The following is a 20,872-nucleotide window of genomic DNA, read 5'->3' as shown; positions in this document are numbered from 1 at the left end:
TAAACTAATCATCTAAGCCAATACAGTTTTCTCAACTGTTGTCTTTTACAGCAGTGACTCAGACATGAAATGTATCAGAACTGTGTGCGCAAGTGAGTGAATGCACGTGTTTATAAACTTCTTGTTCTGAGGAAGAGTATGGGTTGAAAGCTGAGTCTGTCATCCTTACTTAAAACATGTCCATACACCACTAATCACTTCATTAAATGTGACTAGTTGTCCTTCTTCACAACCACAGGAAATATATTTCAGTAACAGCAAGACACTGCTCTATCAAAAATTTAAATAATCACTACAACCTGGGTCTTGTGTAATTGGTGACCCCACATCTGGCATTACTTAGTGTGAGTGGAATGCATCTTGTTGATATAACATTGTCTATGGAAATGAGAAGTAGTCTCAATTTATAAACACAACATTATAAACAATTATGTCTGAGCATCATGTTTTGTATTGTTTGTAATGAGTGCACAACTTCCACTCATTTCAATAAATATGATTGATTTCTGGGTGCATAACTTTCCTTATAACTTTCCTTCATGCCCAGCTTTCATTCTAAAAGTTGTTTTAATCACTGTATAACAAGGAATAGATTTCTCAACTATTTTGATAATTTTTCAAAAGAGACTTTACACATACCTGATTATTTGCATCACAAGGAGTCCTTGTTTCATAATAATCTTTATGTGTACATGGCTGCCTTCGAAGGCATGAAGAGGACATTCTGGGTGCATATTCAGTTATGTTATTACATGGTGTGCAAGTACTTGCTTCACTTGTAGAGTAGTGATTTTCAGGACATTCAAGACAGGAACGAGCACCACTTGGGCTGTATGTCCCTGCACGACATGGTGTGCATGATGATGTAAATGCAACTCCTGTAAATCAAAACAGTGTATTTATGAAACAATTCAAATTATTTTAATTGTTTTCATTCTTTTATTTCTTACAATTTAATTGATTTAATTGGTGAAATACCCTTAGGAACATACTAGCTACACCACCAAGTATGTTTTTCTTTTATCTTGGCTATCTATGTACCTGCTTATCTTTTATCAGTCAGTAACATAAAAACAAAATTAATTACTCTGTTGTTTGAATCTTGTCTGTTACATTCTCTTTATTTGCATCTTATTGCTCTACAAGTTTTGTCTTTCCACTTTAATCCTAAGTTTTTTTTTCCTTGTTCATTCTGTCTGTTTCTGGATCCACAAATACTGTGCTAATACCCACCAAAGATTTGACCATAATTTTACTTTAATTCTGTGTCAGAATGTCCTTCTCACAGTCTCCCCATACCCCCAGTGGTTATTTACCCTAATGTAAGAAACACTGCACGCAATCTGTGTGTAGACTGTGAAAACTTTGTTCTGCATGTGTTTGTATTTTAGTTGGTGGTCTGTTGAATTCTGGATGTGAAGATGAAGAATCAGCTGCACATTTAGTTACACACACATGAAAAAGCCCTCTAAAACCAAAATTAAGGATGGCAGAATATGAGACAAATGGTTAATAATTCAGCAAACAGATTACATCTGGGTTGGCACATCTTTGTGTCTCACAACTAAGCCAACCACATGTTAATCTAAAGTTATGAATGGTACACATTCCCTTTATCACATTTTATTTGTATTCATGTCTTTTTCATATGTTTACTTGTCAAATGCTAATAACTTGATTCCAAAATATCAAGATCTTGTCGTCTTTCTTACTTTGCTGCTTATACTAATGTAATGTCTGTTTGTAGTTATTGTCTTAGGTTATCTGTTTTTAATAAGCTGAATGTGCAAATATTAAAGTTGTTGAAATACTAGAATATATAGTATTATAATCATATAAAATCAACATGTCAGGTTCTGTGAATATCAATTCATGATGCACTCACAATAATACAAGAGAAGTCAGAAATTGTGGAATTTTTACTAGTAGTGTATTACTGATATTTCAAGCATTAATAAATCAGTAATGCTTCATACTGACCACTGATTTCGATCGATTTAATCAATACCGGTTTCCCATGATGGATGTCCATTCCAATGGTTTTCCACTGCAGGACATTTTGTCCAGTTTTTAATTGGATAGTTTGCTGTTTCCATTGCCCTTCTCTTGTGGACGATGGCCATCGATACTCTTTGGAGTCACCAACTGATTGGCACTGGTCATTTTGTGCCTACATGGGATGAATTAAAATCAAAATACTGTTTATTTGTACTGCTACTATTTATTTTAGTTACTATTAAGATTTATGAATAAGTAAAAAGTTAACAGACATGCCACGTTATACATTTAATAAATTACTTAAGTCCCAGAATCATAACCACACTTCTACTGATTTTCAACTTTTGCACTCACAACAGTGCAAAGATACTTAGTTAAACAATCATTCCTTTTGCACTGAATAACTGTTACTTGAAATGAACTACTGTTCTAAATAGAAAACATTTCAATAATATACCGAATAGCTTTGTGTTTTTTTTGAAACAATAGAATGAGTAACAACAACACCTACCATACAACGGTTGCACTGAACATTGGATAGGTGCTGTAGCTACTCTTACTACTGTAGGAATGTAGTTTTGTGTTTGTGTGTATCTACATCTACATCTGTATCCTGCAAAACCACCATGAGGTGCACAGCAGAGGGTTCATCCCATTGTACCACTTATTAGGGTTCCTTCCTGTTCCATTTGCATATGAAGCATGGGAAGAATGATTGTGTGAATGCCTCTGTGCTTGAAATAATTATTCTAGTTTTAGCCTCATGATCCCTAAGTGAGTGATACATAGGGGATTCTAGTATATTCTAGAGTCACCATTTAAAGCTGGTTCTTGAAACACTGTTAATAAACTTTCTTGGCATAGTTTATGTCTGTCTTCATGAGCTTTTCAGTTCAGTTCCTTCATGGAGTGACACTCCTCCATGGATCAAACAAACCTGTGACCAATCATGCAGCCCTTCTCTGTATATGTTCCATATTTCCTGTTAGACCTATTTGGTAGGGGCTCCACACACTTGAGCAATGTTCTAGAACTGGTCATATGAGTGACTTACAAGCAATCTCCTTTGTAGACTGACTGCACTTCTCCAGTATTCTACCAATAAACCAAAGTCTACCACCTGCTTTACCCACAATGGAGCTCATGTGATCACTCCATTTCACATCAATACAAAGTGTTACACCTAAGTATTTGTATGAGTTTGCCAATTCCAGAAGTGACTCATTGATATAATAGTCATAGGATATTACTTTTTTTCATTTTGTGAAATGCACAATTTTACATTTCTGAACATTTAAAGCAAGTCATCAATCTTTGCACCACTTTGAAATCTTATCATCTGACTGAATATTTATGCAGATTCTTTCAGATAGTAATTCATTTACTTCATTATACACAACTTCATTACCTGCAAAAAGTCTGAGGTTACTATGAGGGTCATTCAATAATTAAAGAGAGAAATTGGTCTGGGAAAAAAACCATTAGTAGGGCAAGTTTGGTACTTTTATGGCTGTAAATTGGCATCACTGGGATGAGCCCTGATCAGCTGATGTATCAAGATTGTTTTGTTTATAACCTCAAAAATACATTCCCGCTTGAAATGTTAACATTAGGTGAACAACGTTCTATCATTCGTTTTTTACTTGCTGAAGCCGAGAAACCAGTGAATATATACTGTAGAACAGTTTTAGACTGTCATTACAGTGAATAAGTAACATATATCAAAGAACGTAAAACTTGTATAAGTATATATTTATTTCAATCATAACTCTTCTGTGCAGCCATTTCACTGTATATTCTATGTATTATATGTGCATTTTCAACCATTTGCTTTATCTACCAGAGGCACAATTCTAGATGGTTGTGGTTTCCTAGCTTCGAAACTGTTCTGATGAATATTTTCTGTTGGCTTTTTTAAGTTCGAGTTCTACAGTTGTCTTCATCTGTGGATAATTTTTTCATGCAAATATTGTGGTTCATGATACAGCTTTAAGTTGAAAGTTATTTACCTCAAAATCAAATATCACATCTTTATCAGAGTATTGGTAGATATATGTCATGTTTCCTGGTTTCACAAGGTGAACTGTGTAGGTTAGAGTAGCTGCACATGGCCCTCCAAGTGAAGCAATAAATTCACCTTTTGGTTGCCATCCAAACCTGTAAAAAAGTCATTCTTCAACTACTTTTCATGATCATATAATAAACATACAATTAGCAACAATTAAACAATATGAAAAATACATCACTTGCCCTTTAGTTTTATTTGCTGTATCTTGTCGCAACAATTAAACAATATGAAAAATACATCACTTGCCCTTTAGTTTTATTTGCTGTATCTTGTCACAGAGAGTCATGGTCTTAGTGTGTGGAATTCTCAGACCAAATTATACTTACATTTTAGCCCTGTACCCAAAAACAGAAAATTTGTTACAACAAAAATAGCCACCAATTCCTGTGCTGTACAGCACGCATTTAGGGCCTAAGTCAGCAAAAATATGTTTTGATTCTTTGTAAGCAGGTGTATGGAGACTATATATGATGATATTGTTAATATTTGCAGTCACTCTCCCTCAGCTGCTACTTCAATTATGTTCACCATGTTGTAAGAACAAATCCATCTTTTGCAACTATATATTTATTTTATTTTTATCCATCAGCATAAAATAATCATTTAGTTGCAAAAGACAGATTTGTTTTTATCTACATGACAGACATAATTTATGACAATGTTAAGAAGATGAATGTAATTGTTTGTAAAGAATTCCATAAGAAACTTGTATGAATTTTCAAACTTTTGTGTGTTATTTGTGGAAGGAGTGCACGAGTTTTCTGAGATAAAAAACAAAGCTTTAGATGCCAAATCCTCCTCCTGTTACCTCTCTCTACACCCACATGCTGCAACATAACACAGAAACTATCTTACCTACACAGGCTACATTCAAGGGGCAATCAAACAGTTTCCATTTGAAGGCCATACAGTCCAGAATCAGTATGCCAATCAGGCAAAGTCAACATGAGCACTGAGGCAACTATCCAACTGATTTGCCAGGTTGAAGATACCCATTTGGAAAAACACCATGACCTGCTGCATGAAGAAGTCAGTAACTGCCTGATGCACATCCTCATCTGACAGGAATTGTCAACACTTCAAGACCTTTTTTAAGGCACTGAAGGCGTGATAATTGCCTGGGGAGGGATCAAGACTATAGGGTTTGCGCTTGAGTGTCTTCCATTTGAGTTGGTGTAACTTCTGCATTACGACATTTGCAATATGGGGACGTGCATTAGATTGGTTATGTCCAAGATGGCGGCGCATATTGACGTACTGGTAAATCACTCGGTAAATATCAGTAAATTACCATCAGTAAATAGTCTACTATGTGAAAAAAATGATAAAAGGTATCAGGAGATGTAGAGACACTTAAATGATATCATTCATGTTGCTTCATGGGCGCAAATCTAGTCAATATTCGTGTGATTGCGGAACTGAGTGCAACGGTCCTGAAGCTGCCTCAGAAATGTGTAATGCAAGACTCAAAGGAAGTGTGAGGAAAGAACTCCGAAACGACTTAACTAAAACCAGACAATATGCTGAAATGCTGAAAAGTTTGATTCAGTATGTTGACATACAACACACGGGAATATGTGTTTATTATGCCAAAGAAATGCTCCCTCCCTGTGTTAAATACGAACGTTTATCATATTACAGTAATGAACAGATATGGGGCGTTAAATTCAGACAGTCAAAAGCTACGAAAAAAATCTCAGTGCTGCAGGAAACTGCTCATACACGTCTATCGACCAACAAAGTGCGTGTGGCAACTCGCTACCGCTATGTTCTATTAAACATAAACATGGTGTTAACACAAAACGTGACAAGAAGGAATGGAAGACAGAAAAACAAACAGTGAAGGAAAATGAAGAAATTTACGTTCTATCAACGAGTCATGGAAAGGGACTAGATAGAATCATGTCCGATATCCAGTCAGACTATAAAGCCACTGGAATTAGAAAACCTGGAGTTCCTTTACGAGAAGTTCTGAAAAATTGTGAAACTGCAGTAAAAGGTGGTGTGAACTGTGTCGTAATCCGAGGAGACAACGATGTGTATAAAAATGAGAGTAGCCTTGCTCTAAAAGCATTGAAAGAATCACTAGAAAAAGTGTCATAAGCGAATGTATTTGTTGTAAGCATTTCTCACCGACATGACTTAATTGAAGACTCATGTGTAAATAGTGAAATCATTGGAACAAACCGAAAACTCAGAAAGGTCTGCAGCACTTTTGTGCACACAATCTTCACTGAGGCAACCAGCTCTGTTGGAGAGCATTTTACAAGACATGGACTGCATAGAAATCAGCTACCGGTAGGCAAGAAATTGCTGGCCAAAGAAATTCCCCAAGCAATAAAAGTGGTAGGGGTAGACATACACAAAAAACCTGCACTACCTGCAATAGGTTCAATGACAAAACAAATGGAGAATGAACCAACAGCACATGAGGAAGAAACATCTCTGGCTACAACTCTAGAAGAAATTATGCCTACATCAGCATCAGAATGGGAACCATCGTTGTTGCCATTGGCATCATCAGAAACAGTAGTAGAAAATGTATCAGCTCTAGAAGCACCTCCACAAACCGCAGCAGAAGTTACACCAGCAACAATAACTACATTCCTGCCAAAAGGAGGAAAGAGAACTACAGCAGAAGAAGAAATATCCAGTGTTGTGGGTAAGTGGAAAACTTTGCCTACTCTCCGTATATATGATTTTTAGTGGAACACAGCAAGATGAAGAAGCCCATATAATAGGTAGTGTAAAAGATATTATAGCTCCTAACCAAACTGTTCATTTTAAAGACAATAACAACTCTGATCTTAAAATTTGCTACCTGAACTTTCAAGGAGTAGAAGACAAAGAATTTATTGTAAATAATTTTGGACTAGAGAACAAATTTGATATTTTTTGTCTGAGTGAATACTGGGCAACAGAGAGTGAACTTACAGCTATCAAATTTGATAAGTATAAAATAGCAAATGGTTACTGTAGAAAAATGCATAAAAGAGGTGGTGTGGCATTGCATACTAACCAGTCACTCCGCCACTCCATCAGTAGGTTGGATCTAGAGTATTTGTGTGATGAACAGAATTTTGAAGCCGCTGGTATAGTTAGTGACAATTTTAAGTTAGTGATTATAGCCTTATACAGATCATCTAAGGAGAACATTAGGAAAACTGGACATGCTGTTAGATGTGTTTAGAAAGACAAAATGGTTACGTTATGACATTGTAATAGGCGGAGATTTGAATGCAGATTTTGATGTAACAACAGCCAAACACAGTGTCACTGAGCTCAAAAATCTTCAAAGACAGTACAATCTGCACTTTATCAATAATAGACCCACAAGAGATGAAGCATGCCTAGACAATATCTTTGTCAGTTTCAATACTACAGAAGAATCATGTGATGTGACAGTATCCCCATTCTCAGATCATGATTCTGTATCATTAAATTACATAAGTAGGTTCTGTGCTGATAAGAGTAACATTGATAAGCCTATCCCAAAAATGGTAATCACTAGATCGGTCACAAATGATAAAATTCACAGGTGTTGTAAAACTGGTTTGGCCAATGATCTGGTGACATAAATTATAGTCTATGTAAAGATATGTCAGCAAAACTAGTATTTGAAAGGTTTTTCAAAGCATTTTTGGTACAAGTTAATGACAGCATTCCGATAAAGAAATGCAAAATAATTGACATGAGCTCCAAAGCCAAGGGCATAAACAAATAAAACCCATGGTATACTGCACAACTAACACATCTGAAAAACCACGTTATGTAGTTGCACAGTATACATAAAAATCTGAAGACTGACCATGCCAGATCAGCTTATGTTCAGTGTAGGAATAAGTACAAAAAAAGCCATTGTGGAAGCCAAAAAAGCACACAACTTCAGCAGTATTGAGAATTCCACAAATAAATACAAAGCTGCATGGAAACTAATAAATAGTGTTACTAAAGATGAAAGAAATAAAAAAATCAGTATATGTCCTCAAAAATTCAATGATTTCTTTATTAAATTAGTACAAGAAGTAGGAAATGCTATCACCAAACCTGTCATTAGCTCATCTGAGATTCTTTCAAAAAAGTCTTTAAACCAATAGTAAATACAAGCATGTTTACCTTCTCTGAGGTCCCACCTAGTCTCACACTAAAAATAGTTAAACAACTGAAATCATCTAAGACTGTAGACATATATGACATATCTTGTAACATTCTAGAAAAAGTAATGGATTGCATTGCGTATCCTTTAACATCCTGCATAAATAATTGTATATATGAGGGATATTTTCCTGATGAGCTAGAAGTGCGTGGGATAGTCCCGATATATAAAAAAGGAGATATTGACTCACCTTCAAGTTACAGACCAATTTCCATAGTCCCAGCTCTCTCTGGATGTGTGATATACCAACAGTTATCCATGTACTTTGAAAAGCAGGAATAATTAGCGAATCACAGTATGGTTTTAGGAAAAACTTGTCAACTGTTAATACTATACACTAAGTAGTCAAACACATAAATCAAGTGTTTGAGCAGAAAGGATTTGCTCAAGTCACCTTTTGTGATCTAAGTAAGGTTTCTGACTGTGTAGAGCATAAAATACTCCTAAAAAATGGAGTAGTATGGCATTTGAGGTAATGGCCTTAAACTATTAAAATCATACCTACAGGATCGCAAGCAAGCTGTTCGTGTAGGTAAAGAAAAGTCCAGTATTGAATTAGTTAAAATAGGTGCACCACAGGGACCTGTACTGTGGCCTTTTATGTTCCTAATAATGATTAATGACCCGCCATCATTCATCGAGTCCATGACAGTACTATATGCAGATGATACAACTTTCCTCCATTGTAGTAATGATTTCAATAGCCTTAAAGCTTATGTTGCAGAGACAATGGGTCAAGCATCCTATGGGTTTAAAGCAAATGGCTTCCTACTGAATGATAACAAAATGCAGCAGATGGTTTTTAGTCTAAAAGACAAGCCTCCATCAGATGATCCTAGTTGTGTTAAGTTTTTAGGGGTATATATAGATGAAAAATTATCCTGGGATCAACATGTACAATATATTTTTGGTAAATTGTCTAGAGTGATGTATTTGCTATGGCGACTTATGGACTGTGTACCTCAAAACTACGTTAGAATATCATATTTTGCATTTTTCCACAGTATCCTAACATATGGTATTATTGTATGGGGGAACTCGAGTTCAGTGCGTGACATCGTAATACTAAAAAAGACAACCATTAGGATAATTACTGGTTCTCCATATAAAGCACACTGCAAACAATTGTTCTGTGAACAAAAATTCATGACTGTAATAAACCTATATATTTACTATGTTTTACTCCTCACAAAAAAGAAGTTACTGGAAGCAAAACATAGAGAAAATATACATTTCTACAACACAAGAAGGAGCAGATGCATTTATACTCCTTACCACAGACTGTCAAAGTCACTTAACAGCTATGAACTGATGTGGCACAAATTATTTATTAAGGTTCCACAATATGTACAGGAACTACCTGAACAAGCATTCAAACAAAGGCTATGTGAATGGCTAGTTGCTCACCCATTCTATGACATAAATTATTATTTCAAATGTAATATAATTTTGTAGTATTAATAACATGCCTCTTGTTTTCTTTGAGTTAACAGTTATTATATGCCTGGCATTGTCTATTGCTGTAAAGACCGAATGACAATAAAATTACTATTATTATTATTATTATGAAACAGGAGCTTTCTTTACTGTAGAACTTGGCACGTAATTCCACAATGGTGGTTATTGACATATGTGCTGCCCTGTACACATTCTTCATTCTCTGATTGGTGTCTGGCAGTGTTTGTCCTTCAGCAAACAATAAAAAATGGCGAATGTTCGTCCTGTTTGGACGTAATACGTAATAACGTCACCACAAACCACGTTTCAGCATTTACTGCATGCACGTTTGAAAGAGACAAATGCCACACTAATCCCATGCCTGCACTTTAGTGCTTAGGTATCTGAATCAAAGAGCTGTTATGTTGCATATACGGTGCAGCAATGCCCTCAAACGGAAACTTTTTTATCAGAAAAAACTTCCTAACACTCAAATTTATATTTGATTTTAAAATATTTCTCTTCTTCACAAAACATTGTCATTCTGCATCTTATATCTCATTTACTTCTGTTATTGTCAATCATTTTGTTGGTCAAATAACAAAACTTGTCTATTATTTTTACTGTTTAATTTACCAATCTAATTTCCTAAAGTTTACCTGACTTCATTCAACTAGACTCAATTACCCTTGTTTTACTTTTGCTGATGTACATTGTACTTCCTCTTCTCAAGACACTATCCATTTCATTCAATGGATTTTCCAAGTCCATTGCCATCTCCGACAGAATTACACTTTACAGTCTACTCAATATACAGACTGAATAACATTAGGGATGTGAGAGCACCTTGTACTTGATAGATAGAATGTCACTGGAAGAAAGCACTTCAGAGTTGGGGGCTGTGACATGTGGATGAATGACATTTTACTGTTAGAAAAATGGGTCCATAATAAACAAAAGTTAAAACTTAACTGTAACGTAAGAAGCAATTATAACTTACCTGCTGCAGTTAACTTCAACATTATATCTGCCATTTGAAGTGAATGAAGACCTAAATGACTCAACTTGTGTAAAGAAACCCACAGGAAGTTCATTCCATTGGTCAAAGAGCACACCACCACCAAGGGAAAAGGTACCAGGTCTACACATACGGCATTTTAAATCCCCCAAGTCAAAATAGTAACCAGCGTCACAGGAGATACCTAGAAAAAAAATGTATTTAATGTACTACATCTTTTTCACATCGTCACTATTTACATTTTTAGGAAGTTCCTTCATAATTAATTGCCAGAATATATGTTACAGTGCACAAATCAACTGTCTGTTCCAAAAGAATCACATAAATTATTAACTGCAGTCTTGGTCTAAGAGAAAGACAATTTAAAATATTCCCTACCATGTGCAGTCTTAGTAACTTTCAACAGTGCTATGTGAAAGACTTATTAATGTACAAATACATATGTATATGTGAATCTCTGCACTATTTTATTATATTTGCTTTCAGCAGTATAACACTCCTTAGCCATGGACAGGTGCAATAACTATGATACAAGCCTATCTTCCATACAGCATTTTAGTAAACACAGACACTTTAAAAAATAAACTTCACTTATTATTGATTCTGCAGGAAAAGTGGTCATTACACTGTATATACATACCGTTGGTCAACTTTTTATACCACTCCTTAAAATGAATCTTGCAAAGCACTGTACGATTTTTGCTTATTGGTACGGTATCAATAACTGAAAGGAATGGAATCTGAAGTTGTCCCAGCCCAGAGAGGAATTTTTCTCTATGTCGACAACACTTTAGGAAAGCAAAAATCAGATGATTAACGTCCCCCATATTTGAGACGTTGCAATCACAGGTGTCCAAAGTCCTAAAATGAAGGCGGAATAAATGATCAGGTAAGTTTCCATGACTGAACCTCGTTCTTGTAATTACAGAGATCGCTCTTCTGTGTACAGACGTATTGGGAAACCAAGATAATCTTGGTAAGTGGGGTTGTATCCATTTTAATATTTACATTTTTTCGCATTTTCATTTTTATGTGATACAAAAGGTCCGAATAAGGTAACTGAATATTTAAGAAGGTTCCAGAGATTGCAGTGTCCTTCGCCACCTGGTCCACAGATTCACTGTATATAATACACATATGAGCTGTAATCAACAGGAGAAAAATATACTTGTTACGTCATGGGCTATGCCTATTAAGAGTTTACTACTGTGCTTATCCCTGTTTCCAATTTGCTGTTGCACTAAGAATGCTTTTTGGGTCAAAGATAATTACGATCCTTTTGCAATTCTGCGTTATCGAGAACTTGATGGCCTTCATGACTGCTGAGTGACATATCTTCCCCAAATGTATGTCGAAGACCAGTACTACTTTAATGGGGTAATGGTTTGATCCCATTGAATACCTCGAGGTCTCTCACTTAGAAATTTTGTGGAAGTCTGGCGACATAAGACTCATGTCCACTGCAGATGGTCGTCTACAAGGGGAAGGTAACATTCTTGAGGAGCCATCATTCAAAAAGACCGAATCTAGTTCCTCAGTTGAAGAGGCGACAACCTTCTGGATCATTGACAGCATTTATATATGGGCACAATACAGAAGAACCACCAAATGTTTGTATTTCTGTACCTTCTTCTTGAAAGTTTAAATGTATCACGTTGTAACTAATGGTGTTCTTAATTAATAATACCGCTCCTCCTTTACCGTCTGGTCTGTCTGACCTTCCTAAATTATATCTTTTGAAATTAACTGGCGTTTGTGGTTTGAACCATGTTTCAGATAGAGCCACCATGGAGATATTTTGTTTATCTACTTCTTTTTCCAGTACTTCCCTGTTCGAAATTGCTAACCTAGAATTCCATTGTAATATATTAAGGGCCACCATGAATGAGAAGTTGCTAGTTTTTGGTTCTGAACTACATTTTATTTCTTGGATAAAATTGAGGAAACCATATTATAAATGTCTGCCTGCTCTACATTGTCTGTCTTGGAAGAGGTTAACTCAGTTATTAAATATAATATTCCAGATACTAGCTTTTCAATCAATGCAGAGTTATTATCCTCCCCTCCTAGAAGTTTTCCACATGTGTCTGGTAGCTGGGGAGCACCAGCATGATGACGCAGAGCATAAGGATTCTCTACAATGTGGGATTCAGGTAAATTTATGTTGGTAAAGATGGGGGGGGGGGGGGGAGTTGGAGAAGGTTTTGTAGGCTTAGGTCTGTTAGAGTGGATGATTGTGAATATGTGCTGTCTATTTTGTGGGAAATTCCTTCTCCCAACGCAGTTTACTTTTATCCTGGTTTCCTGTTACTGAGGCATATGATCTGCAATTAACACATTCTTCAGCTTCTTTGAAAAAAAGGTTGAGGATAGCTGAAACTTTTTAATGTCTTGCTGTTTTAGGTACTTTGGCAAGTTTTGGCTCTTGAATTCCAGTTGCCTACGCAGTTTACACAGCATGTAGTTCCACTTGAGCATATTGACTTCTCATGGTTACCTCCACATTTATTACAACATATCTCTCATTGGCACTGATTACTTAAATGACGGTATCTTAGACAAGCATTGTCTAACTAGAGGAATGTAAGGCCTAAAAGAACATCACATACCATTGATTGTAATATGTTATGGTCACACCTGTGATGAGAACGTGATAACATGTTTGCTGGGGCCTGTTACTTACTGTACCCAAGTTATTTATTCTTTTGAACATTCTGTGTAAATGAGTCATGGGAATCGAAGACTGAATGGCTCCCTTGAGAACCAGCTCTGACAGATTAGCATCTGCATTTCTTACAACTCCGTGGCAGTGAGTTCTGTGATATGGCACATAAGCCACCTTTCCTATTTCCTTTTTTTACCTAGAGAATTGTTTTTTACAAATTTATTGGCAGTTTCCCTTGTAGTGAAATTAATGTGGTTCAAATTCTTCCCAACAGCCTTGAGATTGGCGACTGTATTTTTAAGTACAGTGTCTGAGGTAAATAACAATTTCCCCAAAGCCATGGGATGGTATTTCCCAACGTTACCACTGATTCGCTTGACAGACACACAGAAAGGACCAGCAGCGTCAGCCTGATGTCTGTTGGTTTTCTTTTGATCATAGGTAGCAGATGCATTTTGAAGAATCGGAATTTCTCTCTTAGTGATTTGTGCTTCCCTCAACTCTTGTGCTCTGATTGAATTAATCTCCGATGGCGGAGTCATTATGCCTGATTGGGAAGTGGAACTTCTCTGTTTGTTAAGGAATAAATATCAGTAATAACTGGGTTGAATGATGTCTGGTTCGATATCTCGTTTGTCTTTTGATGTTGATGAGTTGGGATCACCATTCTCTTCTCTCTCTTGTATTCATTTTGCTCCAGCATAAGCTTTGACGCCAGTCTTGACATTTGGTATACCTCCATACTCAAACTCAAGAGAGCTTCTGGCGCCTGAAACCCACAACATCAGAGCACCTCCTTCCTCCTCAAATGGTCCACTGTCCATGTCTCTTCCACCAAAAGCTATCAAAACTTTCGCAAAACTTGTGATCTTAATCATCAAAATACCTCACACACTAAAAAGGAAAAGTGTAATTCGAGTTGTTTCTGTGTTTATCACAAATTAACTTTGGAAAATTAGCAAAGACGATCTTATTTATTTGGTTGCTAACCAAAGATCCTCCCTCAGTACTATTGAATTTCATCCCAAAGAATCAATCCTACACCAGCACTAGCAAAGTATTTACTCTGTATTATGAAACTATGTTAATTTTACTTTACTCTTTTTTCACAATTCTGTGCTTAGTTCACACTTAGAATGTTTCTCCAATTGAGGTGTAGCAATGCAGAATACATCCACTTTCTATAATTCCAACCCTTAAATAATATTTTTTCATCTCTTTTGTATTATACCAGTACACATAATGCATATACCATGAGCACTTAAAATTGCTAAGTACTTATCCACACTGTGTTCCACTAGACTTTATCATCCATGGTGTAGTTTACATACTGTTGATTACAATAGAATAAATAATTTTTATTCTTTGATCAAATATTCTGAATTTATGATTCATAAAAACCATATGAAGTTCAAATTCAACATTATTAATAATTCACTGTTGTCAAACTGACATACTTTAACTGATATCCGCCATTCTCCACTTTGCAATGAACATCTTCCATTTTTTTAAAATTTTTATTCAAAAAATTATTATTACAATAATCAAAGCTGTCATATTCCAAATGTGCAAGTCTTAAAATGAGATCTTGTCAAATGTTGCAGCCATGATTTTTTCTAAAATACCATGTTGATTAACAAAATATTCAGTTACAAAATTTAACAGTCCAGAAAATTCTCAGTGGGCTTTTGTATATCCAAACACACCTCATAAAACATAACTATTTTTTGCATTAATTTAACAACAATTAGTCAGTTGTTAATCAAACTAATGTCTGTATCTAATGTGAATCTACGTTCTACACTTTCTATGGTTTCCATATAATTGTTCAAGATGTAATTAATGAGTATTTCATCATTTTATAATTTCTGTACTACGTTCATCTTTATATGCAGCAGGTGTCACACATAAGCTGTATTTAGTATGAGCAAGCACTCACTCAGTTCTGTGTCATCAGTAAAGTTATTACGTTATTAGTCAGGCTGTGGCAAGAATTCAGTCAGTAAGAGGCTGTGTCATTCAGTAGTGTTTAAACAGTCAAGATGTTGGTTTCTGCTACTTGTGAATTTTTCTGAGACTCTTCGGAATTTATGTAGCATTACATGCAAATGGCCCTTGCTCTATAGTACGTAGTGAATGGAGAAATATTTGAGTGTTTTTGAGGGTTCTTTGTTCCAGAAAATCAAACTGCAGATGGCATATTTAAACATTTTTAGAACACCTTAACGTGTGAGCTTTCATTGCCGGCGTCTTCATTAGTTAAAACTTCTGGGCTGAGAGGCCGTGATCGATCTGTAAAACTACTTCTTCCTGACGTTTCGTTGCCAACTGCAGGCAACATCTTCTGAGGTCAGTCAACGACCACAGCCCCTCACCCCAGAAGTTTTAACTAATGGTGTTTTAGAACAGTTGGACATATCTCTTCAAGGAAATGGACAAAAGCTGATAGCTCAGATATTTGATCGTGCAAATTTCATAAAAGAAAAAAAACAGGCGTTTAAGCAAAAATAAAATCAGTTTATAGTAATTCATATTTCAGTCACTTTTATGCATATAAACGTATTTTAATATCACAGCAAGTATTACACAAAACGCAAGAATATTTTTCTCCAATATTTTGGCTATTCCAACATTCCAGATTTCTACAACAAATGTCCATTCCCAGTTTGGGTTAAAGTATGCAGAGAAGTGTTGGATTTTGTTCTTTTGCGATTTTATCAAGTTTCTGAATACGTTTTCTTTTTATGTATTTTTGTTTCCTTTTACACAATTTTAGCACATTGACTGTTATGAGTCTGTCAATGGCCATAGCAAAGATTCGCGCCTAATTCTGTGTGCTTGGACTGGCCTGGTCATGGAACATCATTACAATGCTTGTGGCAGTTAGCATGGTAAAACAAAGGCCAAAACATTAATTGCCAAAGATTTTGAGATGATTATTAAAATGGCTAGTCCTCATATGCACCTGATCAGAGAAACTTCCTGTATTGTTTGCAGGTGAGAGACAATGACAGAAATATCAGAGGCCACAGTTAATACCATGTAAACATCTTCCACAGGACAATAGTTGTTCCACCTACCTGACAAGTGTCCAGCCAAATTACTGTTTCGACTTTCCTCATACACCTATCCCCCAGGCAACAGGAGCGATCTTCAGTATACCCATTATCAGGACTCTAGCCAGGGTCAGGTGTTGAGTTAAAATCAGAATAAGTGCAAAACCAAATTAATACCTCAGCTTTGACAATCCCCAATGTCTCTACCTGTTGTTAGCAATATCTACATCTACATCTACATGCATAGTCTGCAAGCCACTTAAACCACTATTATTCATTTCCTTTCCTGTTCAACTCACAAAAGGAGCAAGGGAAGAAACAACTGTCTTTATGTCTCTATACGAGCTCAATTTTCTCTTATTTTATCTTCATAGTCCTTAAGTGAAATGTGTTTTTATGGCAGTAGAATCGTTCTGCAGTCAGCTTCAAATGCCTGTTCTCTGAATTTTCTCAACAGTGTTTCACCAAAAGAACATCATCTTTCCCCAGTGATTTCTATTTAAGGTCAAAAAGCATATTTATAATACTTGTGTATTCATCGAACCAACTGGTAACAAATCTAGTGGTTTGCTGAATTGTTTCGATGTCTTCCTTTAATTCGACCTGGTGGGGATACCAAAAACTTGAACACTACACAAGACTAGGTCACACTAGTGTACTGCATGTGGTCTCCTTTACAGGTGAGCTTCACTTACCTAAAATTTTCTTAATAAACCAAAGTCGACCATTCGACTTCCGCACTACCGCCATTATATGCTCATTACATTTCAAATCGCTTTGTAATAGTTGCGCCTAGATATTTAAGAGACATGACTTAGTGAAGCAGCACTCTATCAATGCTGTATTCGAATTTTGTGGGATTGATTATCTTACTCAAATATATTAACTTATATTTTTCTGTATTTAGAAAGAGCAGCGATTCGGTTCATCAACTATCAATTTTATCTAAGTCATCTTATATCCTCCTAAGTCACTCAACAACCACACCTTCCCATACACCAAAGAGTCGTCAGCAAACAATCACAGATTGTTGCTCACCCTGTCCTTCAGATCATCAACGTATGTGGTGAATAAGAGCGATCCTACCACACTTCCCTGGGCTCTCCTGACACTACCCTTGCCACTGATGAACACTCACCATCGAGGACAACGTACTGGGTTCTGTAGCATAAGGTGTCTTCGAGTAACTCTCATATTTGGGATGCTGTAGTTTATTATTTCTACATTGAGTATTTTGTGTAGCTCTCGTGGAACTTTATGGTCATTTAGAATGAAATTACTAGCTTTAGTCGTCTGAAATGACTTTTTTCACAAATGTAACTCACAACATTAACACTATCGCGTGGTGGCTTTCTAGCTCATGGCAAATGGTTAGAATGTTTGTAATTTAAGAAATTTATATCTCCAGTAATCCAGTATATTGTCGGTGATGAAAGCTGAGGTGGTAGTGTATACCTTCTGTCATCAGACACCACACCAACTGCCTGTGGTAAATTCTAAACCTCTCTGCTCTGTTTTATGGAGTGAGAACATTATCAAATATCTTCATCAATACAATGATACACTTCCAGATAGAGACGTTTAGTTCATTTCTGTTGGCGCTGTTCGAGGGCTGGAGAGGTTATGTGCTGATAGCGGGTTTCACCATTTCATTTCTCTCACTGATTGTCATCAGTGACACACACAGTCGCCTGCACAAAACAGTTATACTCAAGGCACGACACACACTTACCTTTTAACTATCACGTTGCATTCAAGAGGATGGTAAAGATTATGCTTTATCATATAGATAACGATATATTGATGTACAGGCTGTCTAATGTCTTAGACTACGCCTATATAGTTTCCTTGTTCTTGTAAGATCCAACTGTTTATGGAGATAGATGGGATTGATAATAAATTTGACTGTCTGAAATGAGGCCTATAAAATATTTTAGTTACTGAAGTGCCCCAGAAGAATTACCCCACAAATGAATGTCTTATCTTAGATGATAGTGAAATAAAGCATAATAGGAACTACGCAAGAGTTTTCAGAAACAGTGTGTGGTTTATTCAACAAATGAAAAACACGTGACAGCTTTATACATTCATATTCCATATGGCTGTTAATTTCGAATACAATTACACACCAATGTATACAGGAAATGTACTCTGAATGTCAACATTGAATAAAATGCAGATAATGGTCACAGTATTTTGATAATTAATAGCTAATTCATTAGCATTATAAAAGGTATTTGATAACTTAAGGCACTTTTCGTTTTGTAGTTGCATTTTTACGTGTTATATTTTATATTAGGTTGTTCGCAAATATTATAACTTTTCGTTTCGTAGTTACATTTTTTTATGTGGCATGTTATATAGTAGGTTATTTACAAATATTATAAATAGCAAAAGACAAGCCCTGATTCTTGGGGAATACCTTGAGCAACACTGAGTAACGGCGACTTTTCATTGTCGTAGTTGACGATTGTTATGTGTGCCAACTATGTGTGTGCTCCGAGGCTCGAGCACCCACATAAATAATCTTGTGGGTGCGCCGCGCTCACAAGATTTTTAATTTTATAAAAACAAACTAAAATAATTATTTCTCACTTGCCATTATCAAAAAATAATAAGCAATTAAAAAATTGGGATGTAAGTTAAAATTTCTAACAGCTAACACATAACTGTTTGTTTCAAATTTGTTTATGCCAAGGAAATGAAGGAACACACCGTCCCTTGCCTTGCCTGTCTGGCCAAGTCAAAGGTAGACCCATCAGTAATAATGGTAGTATATTTTAAATAGAATCCCTACTTTTTGGCTTGCTTTGATATTCACTTAAAGTGACATACTACAATACACCCATTCCATTAACCAACAATTGTTTTAAAATAAGTTCTTGCCGATATTGAGCACTGATAAAGAATAAACCGAAACACATGGAAGCTGATTGTGACCGACAACCTCAATAGCTGATTTTTTTCTTCTTTTGTTTATTTGGATCAGATAAGAGCGGCGTGGCTTACGATTTCAGTTAAGTTGCTTCCATGTAATCTGCATTGCTATCTTTTTGTTTGCTCTCCGAGAGAAAATGACTTGGAAGGACGCGGGATCTAAAGTTCTCATTTTCAGGAAAATGGTTGTTATCATATTAATACTTAGTGCAAGGGAGGGGGTCTACCGACTGTATGTGTGAAGCAAAAGCTCTCCGCTGAGCAGAAATTTTAGCAATTTTCAAACGTGGCACGATTACTGGACACACTTTGAAAGCTGAAACACAACATTGAGTACTGCTTGTTTACATACTTTCAAATTAGAACGGTATGTTTGAAGGTCACAATGGATAAATTCGTTATATGTGTGTTGTCGTCTTAACAGGAGCCGGCCAGAGTGGCCGATCGGTTTTAGGCGCTTCAGTCTGGAACCGCGCGACCGCTACGGTCGCAGGTTCGAATCCTGCCTCGGGTATGGATGTGTGTGATGTCCTTAGGTTAGTTAGGTTTAAGTAGTTCTAAGTTCTGGGGGAGTGATGACCTCAGCTGTTAAGTCCCATAGTGCTCAGAGCCATTTGAACCATTTTCTTAACAGGAGGATATTACTGAAAACCTACGTTACCGGTTCCGGTAGTGAAAAGCATTAACGTTAAAAAATAAGGAACCCGTAAATGCAGTTTCTGCAAGTGCCAAGTAATCGTCATGCAACTCATGACATGAAAGAGAGAGAAAAACATTTCCTTGGCTTTATTACAACAAAGAACTGGACAAAGTGTTCTGTAATGTGCGTAAAAACGCTATTCATTCCAGTATAGCGCTTACGTCGGAAACTGCTACTTCTGCAGATGGGGATTCATGTAGCTCATTTGTTCGAAATGGATTTTTCTAGAGGCAAAAGCCTGCTGGACGTTTCAGTGTCACGAAAAATGTACACTTCATAGTTCGTCCGTGACTGCTCTGGCAAGATATGAAAAATGTACGCAAAGCAGTTTTAAAGGCTATAACGTCCCTCCTACTTTTTAACAATCAAGGGATAGTAATTTGGGATCACAGGCATGAAGCATCAAATTAATATTCACCAGTTACTGCTGTCTGGAAGAGAAAATGCTCCTGAGTTGAAATCTTGGCTGCAGCAAATTACGCACGAGTGAGTTTCTCACGAAATATTGAATGCAATTGTCTCTTTCTTATCCAGCGATGTATAGCAAAATATTTTGAAATCTATTAAGGCAGCACAATAATTTTCTCTCGTTGCAGATGAAACATCCGGAATATCAGTGAAGGAACAAATACCCGCGTGCTTCAGATTTGTTGATAAAAATTTGCAAATTGAGGAAGAATGAAAATGAAGTAGCGTAACAAGTTCCAGAACATTATTTCGAGTTGCCCAGGATGTCATAAGTCACACGCACTGTACAGAAATTTTCATTTTGGGTGTCTCTGGCGCCCCTCCCAGCTTGGTGCCCAATGACAAAAGGTTGTTCAGCAGGTCTGCGAC

The 20,872-nt window shown here is 36.3% G+C and overlaps 1 protein-coding gene across 1 annotated transcript in view; it reads right to left on the bottom strand.

The window, feature by feature from the left end:
- Positions 1-20,872, bottom strand: part of LOC124723039 (endosome/lysosome-associated apoptosis and autophagy regulator family member 2-like) — a 233,061-nt gene that overhangs the window by 97,971 nt on the left and 114,218 nt on the right. Inside the window, exons 3-6 of the mRNA XM_047248213.1 lie at positions 10,660-10,861; positions 4,008-4,155; positions 1,981-2,170; positions 640-878 (exon numbers count right to left, since the gene is read on the bottom strand). Coding sequence (XP_047104169.1) covers positions 640-878; positions 1,981-2,170; positions 4,008-4,155; positions 10,660-10,861 — 779 coding nt within the window. The remainder of the gene's footprint in view (positions 1-639; positions 879-1,980; positions 2,171-4,007; positions 4,156-10,659; positions 10,862-20,872) is intronic.

Source organism: Schistocerca piceifrons, chromosome X (assembly GCF_021461385.2).
Source record: "Schistocerca piceifrons isolate TAMUIC-IGC-003096 chromosome X, iqSchPice1.1, whole genome shotgun sequence".
Lineage (NCBI taxonomy): Eukaryota > Metazoa > Arthropoda > Insecta > Orthoptera > Acrididae > Schistocerca > Schistocerca piceifrons.
Note: the sequence above shows the minus strand (reverse complement) of the source record. Positions and strands in the feature narration are given on the sequence as shown.